Source organism: Gekko japonicus, unplaced genomic scaffold, assembly GCF_001447785.1.
Source record: "Gekko japonicus isolate JY-2015 unplaced genomic scaffold, Gekko_japonicus_V1.1 scaffold1794, whole genome shotgun sequence".
Lineage (NCBI taxonomy): Eukaryota > Metazoa > Chordata > Lepidosauria > Squamata > Gekkonidae > Gekko > Gekko japonicus.
Genome location: NW_015164244.1, coordinates 102852 through 110583, shown reverse-complemented (window position 1 = coordinate 110583; position 7732 = coordinate 102852). Strand labels below are relative to the sequence as shown.

Genomic DNA, 7732 nt, shown 5'->3' with positions numbered 1-7732 from the left:
AAGAGTGATTAACACATGGAATTCACTGCCTGAGGAGGTGGTGGCGGCTACAAGCACGGACGGCTTCATGAGGGAACTGGATAAACATCTGGAGCAGAGATCCATCAGTGGCTCTTAGCCACACAGTATAGACTCTCAGTCTGGGGCAAAGGATGCTGTGTTCTCGGTGCTTGCTGGGGCAACAGTGGGAGGGCTTCTAGTGCCTTCGGGTAGGGCGGGGTAGAAATTCAAATATAAATAAATAAATAAAATAAATAGTGTCCTGACCCCACTGCTGGACCTCCTGATGGCCCCTGGTATTTTTGGCCACTGTGTGACACAGAGTGTTGGACTGGAGGGGCCATTGGCCTGATCCAACACTGGCTTTTCTTATGTTCTTATGGATAAACATATGGAGCAGAGATCCATCAGTGGCTATCAGCCACAAGGTGTAGATAGGAACTCTCAGGCCGGGGCAAGGGATGCTCTGTCTTCTTGGTGTGTGTGTGTGGGGGGGGGCAACAGGGGGAGGGCTTCTAGTGTCCTGGCCCCACTGCTGGACCTCCCAATGGCCTCTGGTATTTTTGGCCACTGTGTGACACAGAGTATTGGACTGGATGGGCCATTGGTGTGATCCAACATTGGCTTCTCTTATGTTCTTATGTCTGGAGCAGTGATGCTCTGATGTTCTATGGATAAGCATATGGAGCAGAGGTCCACCCATGGCTCTTAGCCACAAGGTATAGATAGGGACTCTGGGGCAAGTGATGCTCTGTTTAATTCTTGGTGCTGGGGAGGGGGGTCAACAGTGGGAGGGCTTCTAATGTCCTGGCCCCACTGGTGGACCTCCTGGTGGCACCTGGTGTTTTTGGCCACTGTGTGACAACAGAGTGTTGGGCTGAATGGGCCACTGGCCTGATCCAACACTGGCTTCCCTTATGTTCTTATGGATAAACATCTGGAGCAGAGGTCCATCGGTGGCCATTAGCCACAAGGTGTAGATAGGAACTCTCCGTCTGGATGGGCCATTGGCCTGATCCAACATTGGCTTCTCTTAGGTTCTTATGTTCTTGATAAAATGGCCACCGCAGGAGGCAGGGCGCAGCAGGGGCACACACACACAAACGGAAGGAGACTGGTGACCGGAAACGCCCAGAGAGAGACTCCAAAGAAGCCCGAGGAGGGACAACGCCGGGAACAGGAGAAGCTGACCAAGAAGGGCACACGGGCGGGGGGGGGGGGGAGGGCAAAGGGGGCTCACACACACACACACACTCACGGAAGAGGAGGGAGGATAAACACCCCCTCCACACACACACACACTACCAAGGGGAAGGTTATAAGAAAAAACACACAGAGAGAAGGCTACCAAGGTGGCAGACAAAACATCCAAAGGGGTTCTGCCTTCGTAGTGCAGCACAGCAGGGCCTGCGGGCACCAGGGGCCCCTGGGTGCCATCGTAGGGGAAGGAAATTCCCCAAGCGTGCTGGGCCCAATTTGGATGGGGAGCCTGGTGTAGAGAGGAGGAGCTCTAGCCTTCTCCCCCCCCCCACCCCAGTGGCCTTTTCCTGACCTAAATCAGTCTGGAGCAGTATTGTGGGCCCCCTTGGGGATCGGCAGGCAGCAGAGCAAACAAGGCCCCCTCGGGTTTTGGGGGTTTTTTTGACGTGGAAGCACCTCCTGGTCCTCCTCCTCCTCAGCATTCAGCAGCTGCCCCGCGTCTGACACCACCTGCAGAGAATGTCCCGCCTCGCCTGGTTGTTGGTGAAGAGCCCCGGCCTCTCCGCGCAGGGAAGGTGCCCCCCCCCCAGCCCCTGCATCATCTTGTGCTTCATCCTGCCCTGCGATGCCCTTCCGGAGAGCGTGGCGTCCAGAGCTGCACGCAGTATTCCCAAGACTGCTGACACAGAGGTCGGCGCGAGGGGGTTCCAGTCTTGGCCTCTGTGTTTCCAGTCCATTTCCGAATGATCCAAAGCACAGAGTAGAGGCTGCCGGGCCCCTTCCTTGAAAGGCAGACGGCGGTGCTCTGGCTCCGGGCCCCAGGCGTCCTCCACACCCTGACCCCAGCCTGGGCCGGAGGTGCCCGGAATCAACCCCAAGCCGACACAAACACGCCTGAAGAAGTCCCCCCGTCTGACTTGAAGTTTATTGGCCTAAGTTGCTAATGCTGAGTACAGCATGCGGGGGGCACGGGGGGGGGGAGACGGAAAGAGACCGGGGGGGGGAGGTCACGGGCATCCAGACCCGGGGGACCAGCAGAGCCCGACACCCACTGGGGCACCCCCGGGGTGCAAAGGAACAGGGGCTCTAAGGACCCCAGTGATGGTAAAAAGACCCTCCTCCCCCCATTTCACCATGAGGAACCAAGGAAAGAGGACGGGCAAGAACCTGCCTTTCAGTTCCTGTGGGGAGGGCGGGAGCCAAAGCTTCCCTCCCCAACCCTTACCTGGGACCTCCGTGGTGGGGCAGAGAGAGGGGCAAGCATCCCCCCCCCTCGGACAGCCGGTAGGACGGAGGTTGTGGGGCCAGGAACAGTTCATGCTCCTGGCTGGGTGGGGTGGGGTGCACACACACAAGTATCCACAGGATATGGGGAGACACAACAGAGACACACAGAGGCAGGAGAAGACCCTCACCCACAAATGTTCTGGAGAAGTTACTTCTCATATTCCTCGGGGGGGGGGAGGAAGGGGTCACGCCTGTCACAGCAATGCAACAGAGGGCAGTGGCCGACTGCCTTTGCCCAGCGGGCACCCGGCTGTGGCGATTCCTTTGGCGCCCCCTGTGCCAGTCCGTGCCTCGGCTCTTGCCACGCCCCCGCCGGGAGCCCGCTCTCCCGCTGCCACCATGTCCCACTGAGCCCTCTGTGCACCCGCCAACGCCCTGCAGCGGCTGAAGCAAACTCCAAACGGGCATTAGCAAACGGCAGCTTGCTGCAGCCTCCCCCCGCCCCGGATGACCGATGGCCTGGCCAGGGGGAAGGAGGGAAGTCTGCGTCCAGGGCAGTGTGTGTGTGTGTGTGTGTGTGTGAGGGGGTGACATGAGCACGGACCCTCACCCTCCCCCATCTCTCCCCAGTGAGTGACTCAACCCTCCCCCATAGGCAGACCCCCAAGTGCAGCCAGGCGGGGCCGGGGGGCTCAGACAGATCCCGCGCGGGGGAGCTCCTGGCTCGGCCCCACAGGAGCCCATGTGCTTAGACTGGGGCAAGCCTGTGCTGTCCCCCCCCCATGGGCGACTCTGCACGTCCCCTCAGCCGTGAGTGATATGTTTGGGGGGGGGTCACAGGTGGGGGGGGTTCCTAACCCGTACTCATAATTATTCACGACGCCTGCAAGCAGCCAGTCTGTTCATCGACAGTCCCCACCAGCCAGTCAGCTGGCGGTCCTCCTGGGTCAGCCCCGCCCTGGTTAGGCCAGCTAACACGGTGGGGGCGTGGGCCCGCCCCTGCTCCCGCCACACACGGAGCGTCCTTGGGGCTCGCGGCACCCCCCGTCCACAAGAGGGGGGCCGGTTCCAACTCCCAGAAAGGCCTTTGGACCGGGCCTTGCCCACAGCGCCATTAACTGCCGGGGTCCGAGCTGTGTCTCTGCAAGTCTGTGGAAGAGTCCGGGGAGGCCGGGGCCAGCTGTCCAGGGAGCGAAAGGCGGCGAGGCGGCCCCAGAGATGGCTCGACCAGCAGCACCACGTCGCTGGGATGGGCGGGATGCACCGACGGCGCAGGGAAGCCGGGCACCTGCAGGGGAAAGAGGCACGGAAATCGGAACTCCAGAGCCAGGCGTCTCCCGCACGGCAGAGGCCCATGTGGCAGCACCCAGGCTGGGGGGCCCTTTCCCGTCATACTGCCTCCCAGCACTGGGATCCAGAGGCTAACTGCCTCTGATGGTGGAGGCTCTCTTTAGTCCGCCACTCGCACCTGATGCTCCTCTCCTAGCTGAGCCCGTCTGATTCCCCCACGTGTGGCCATCACGACTTCCGCTGGAAGTGAACGTGCCACCGTCCCATGAAGACCTGGTGATGGAGACGCATTTCCCTTCACCTGTCCTGCCCTCAGGGGTCCTCTCCTGCCGGAGTGCACCAGAGCAGCGCTCCGGCATTAAGGAGCCCAGGGGCGCCCCCCCTCCACCGCCTAGGGGGATTTAAATGCATTTCCCCAGATGGGGAAGGGAAAGAAAGGCATTTTAAACATGGCTGGGTTCCCTGCCCCATCTTCTCTAGGCCTGCCCGCCACGGCAGGTTGGCTGGGGAGGGGAAGGGGAGGCGGGCAGACATGCCCCCTTTCCCCCCTGAGCCTCTCCACTTTTGCCCAATCTTGAGAAGATCAGGCAGGGAACCCAGGCACGCTTGCATGCCTGCCCTTTGTCAGAGGGTGTGGCATATGCAAATGAGCTATGCAAATGGGCCCCCTGCACCTCTTCTTCTACGAAATGACCCCTGCCTGCCCTGCTGGCCCTCCACATCATTCAGGGCTCCTAAGTTCTAGCATTATGGGAGGAGGAGAAGAAGAAGAAGAGGTCCTCTCTGTCCATTTTCTCCTCCTCCCCACCCATCACCTTAGAAACCTGCACCCTGTCCTCCCTCCCCCTTCCTTTTTGCGGACGGACAATTTCCAGCCTTTCCTCATAGGAAAGACGTTCCAACTTCTCACTCCTCGTGCTTGTAGTTGTTACTGTTATATCCTTTTTGGAGTCCCTGCCACAGATGTGTACAAGGACATCACAATATTGCAGGGTTTTGTTTCCAGTCCCTTTCCTGATAATCTCCAACTGGGGGGCGTTTTGGACAGCACACGGAGTTGACATTTTCACTGAGCAGTCCACTACAACCCCTCGGCCAGTCCAGACGTCCTTCTCCCGCTTCAGGCCAGGACGGCTGCCCACCTGGATCTGTCAGGTGGCTGTTCAGGAGAGCACAAATGCTGCCTTCAGAAGGGGCCTGTGTGGATTCACACACAAACACACACCCCATGACAACCTGCCCGCTCCACGTGGTATCTGTGGCAGAAGCTGAGATTTCAGAAGCGACATTTCAGGAGCAGCCCAGGGGAGTCTCCTGGCGGAACGAAGAGCCTTGTGGTCTCCCTAGCTGGCAGGGGGAGGAACAGAAGGGCCAGGTGTGGGGAGGGCACAGCAGGCGGGTCCCAAAAGGCAGCCCCCTTTGGGAGATCCAAAACTGACCTCCACGACCACCAGGGCCAGAATATTGTCCGGGTGCTTCAGAAGAAAGGAAGTGGGGGTCCTCCAAATGGTGTGCTCAGGTGAGCCTGGGGCCACATCCAGACTGCCCTTTCTCACAAACCGGGGGGGGGAGCTGTGATGTCCTCGCTTATTGGGGAATATGGTTTTACCTTTAAACCACCCTGTGTGTACCTAAACTTGGTAGATTTCTGCTGCCACCAGGAATTAAAAATTCCAAATCTCTCTCTTTTGGTAGAATGAATCAGGGTCTGGGAACTTCAGAGGACTATGTGGCCCTGAGGAAGGACTGTTCTGATTGCTGGAATAAGTTTAAACAAAAAATGATTCATTTAATAAAGAACAAAATAGGTTTCTGGTTATTTTGAACTGTTGCTGATGAAAGGAACTTGTAACTATAACTGGCAATGCTTGGTGCCACAGACTTCCAAAACTCCACTCTGACAGGCGTAGACACTCATTCTAATCTCTCTCTCTCTCTCTCTCTCTCTCTCTCTCTCTCTCTCTCTCTCTCTCTCATCTATATAGCCACACAGGCTGAACTCTTTGTCTTATTCACACAGAATAGACTCAAAAACTCCCATACTGTCACACAAACTATGCTCTCCCTTCAAACTTCACACCTGAATCCCTCTAATCGACACCCCTCCTCCCACATTCTCAGTCACCAGCCAATCACATCACACTTGTCTCCCTCTATCACTCTTCTCGTAATCCTGCAGTCAAACTAAACATTTAAAGAAACACACACACCAAAACAAGAAATCATTACAGGCCCTTCCTGGCAGAAATGCTGGCCACCCCCTCCACCCAAATGAGCTGGGGGCCCCTGGAGTGAACGATCCCCGCATGCGCCCTGCAGGTCTCGCTTCCCCTCCCCCCATGAGTCGTGGGCCGGGGATCCCAGGTGTCATCACGGAGTGGGCAACTTACCTGAGCAGGGGGGCGGAGTGCCTGGGTTGGAAGGGGGGCGGCAGGCAGGGGGCACTCTCCCGGGACAGGATCTAGGCCGGGGGGCGGCAGCGGAGACGAGACAGTGCTGTATGCTGGCGGCACCAGGACAGCTTGCCGCTGCAGCAGCTGCATGACGGCTCCCATGTCTGCCGTCAGGCGCGCTTCCAACCTGTGGGGAAAGATGCGATGGTGAGAGACAGCTGGGAGGGGAGAGAGGAGCTTCCTGGGGTTCTCACAACCTCCTCTCCCTCCCCCTCCCCACAACAGACGATGGACACCCCGGGAGGCGGGTGGGGCCGAGAGAGCTCTTGACAGAGACGGCTCTTTTCTCAAGGGCAGCCCTTATCAGAGCTACGGCTTGCCCCAGATCACACCAGCCAGGTGCAAGTGGAGGAGGAGGAGTGGGGGGATCGGACCCAGTCCTCCCAGATTAGAAGAGGTTGGATTCATACCCCATGGCCCTTCACTACCTGGAGGAGTCTCAGAGCGGCTGACAACCTCCTCCCCGTCCCCACAACAGACGGACACCCCAGGAGGCGGGTGGGGCCGAGAGAGCTCTTGACAGAGCAAGGGCAGCCCTTATCAGAGCTTACAGCTTGCCCAAGGCCACACCAGCCAGGTGCGAGTGGAGGAGGAGGAGTGGGGGGATCGGACCCGGTCCTCCCAGATCAGAGTCCTCTGCGCACTCCTAACCACCACACCAGCCTGGCTCTCTTGGGCCGCCAGCCAAGGCTGTTCCCCCCCCACACACACACACCAGCCGTGCCTGAATTCTCACCCTGCGCACGATGTGTGTCTCACCCCGCCTGCCACGCAGTGCCACCCACGAGGCTCATCGCTTGTGCAGCACCCCTGCGGGCCCAGGCAGTCGGGAGGCCGCTGTGACTGTGGCTGGCCCGGAAGGCATGCCCTCACTACCCCCACCCCGGGGGGCCAAGCCAGAGTTGTCCATGGCGGGGGGCCCTGCTCACCACCGCCGCCCTTGGCACAAGCACCCCCACCGCCACCCCCCTAACCTGTTGAGCTGCTTCTGCAACTGGTCCAGGCGGCTCTCCAGCTCACAGCGATGGCGCCGCCCCCCGGCGCTGCTGACCAAGGGGATGTTGAGGGTCGTGTGGGCGGGAGCAGGGCAGCGGGGTAGCTCCTGGTACTGGCGCTCTCGGCTCTCGCCCCAGAAGCTGAAGATGTTGGACACGCCAGAGAAGGCCCCTGAGGGGCGGAGGAGAGGGAGTCAGCCCCCACCGCCAGCCAGGCCTCTGCCCTATTTCTGCCCCAGGGGGCATGCCGGCAGGAGCGCTTTTGACTAGAGGAGCAGAGCCCTCCCGGGAACTGCCCCTTGGAAGTCCTTGCTGCAGGACCGCCCCCCTGCCTCCCAGCACCCGCGGCCGTTTAGGAAAGGGGGTCCCTGGGCAGTGTTCCCCCTAAGCTGAGTGAGTGTGAGCTAGCTCACAGTTTTTTCGCCTCCGGCTCACGCATTTTTGTCTTAGCTCAGGAAGGATGGCTCCAGAGCCAACTAGTGGAGAGCCAGTTTGGTGTAGTGGTTAAGTGTGCAGACTCTGATCTGGGAGAACCGGGTTTGATTCCCCACTCCTCCACTTGCACCT

The 7732-nt window shown here is 59.4% G+C and overlaps 1 protein-coding gene across 1 annotated transcript in view; it reads right to left on the bottom strand.

Annotated features, from left to right (window-relative positions):
- Nucleotides 1–3541: 3541 nt before the first annotated feature.
- Nucleotides 3542–7732, bottom strand: part of KCNH2 (potassium channel, voltage gated eag related subfamily H, member 2) — an 85866-nt gene continuing 81675 nt past the window's right edge. The window contains exons 12-14 of the mRNA XM_015408618.1: nt 7145–7337; nt 6108–6297; nt 3542–3715 (exon numbers count right to left, since the gene is read on the bottom strand). Of these exons, the coding sequence (XP_015264104.1) occupies nt 3542–3715; nt 6108–6297; nt 7145–7337 (557 nt within the window). The remainder of the gene's footprint in view (nt 3716–6107; nt 6298–7144; nt 7338–7732) is intronic.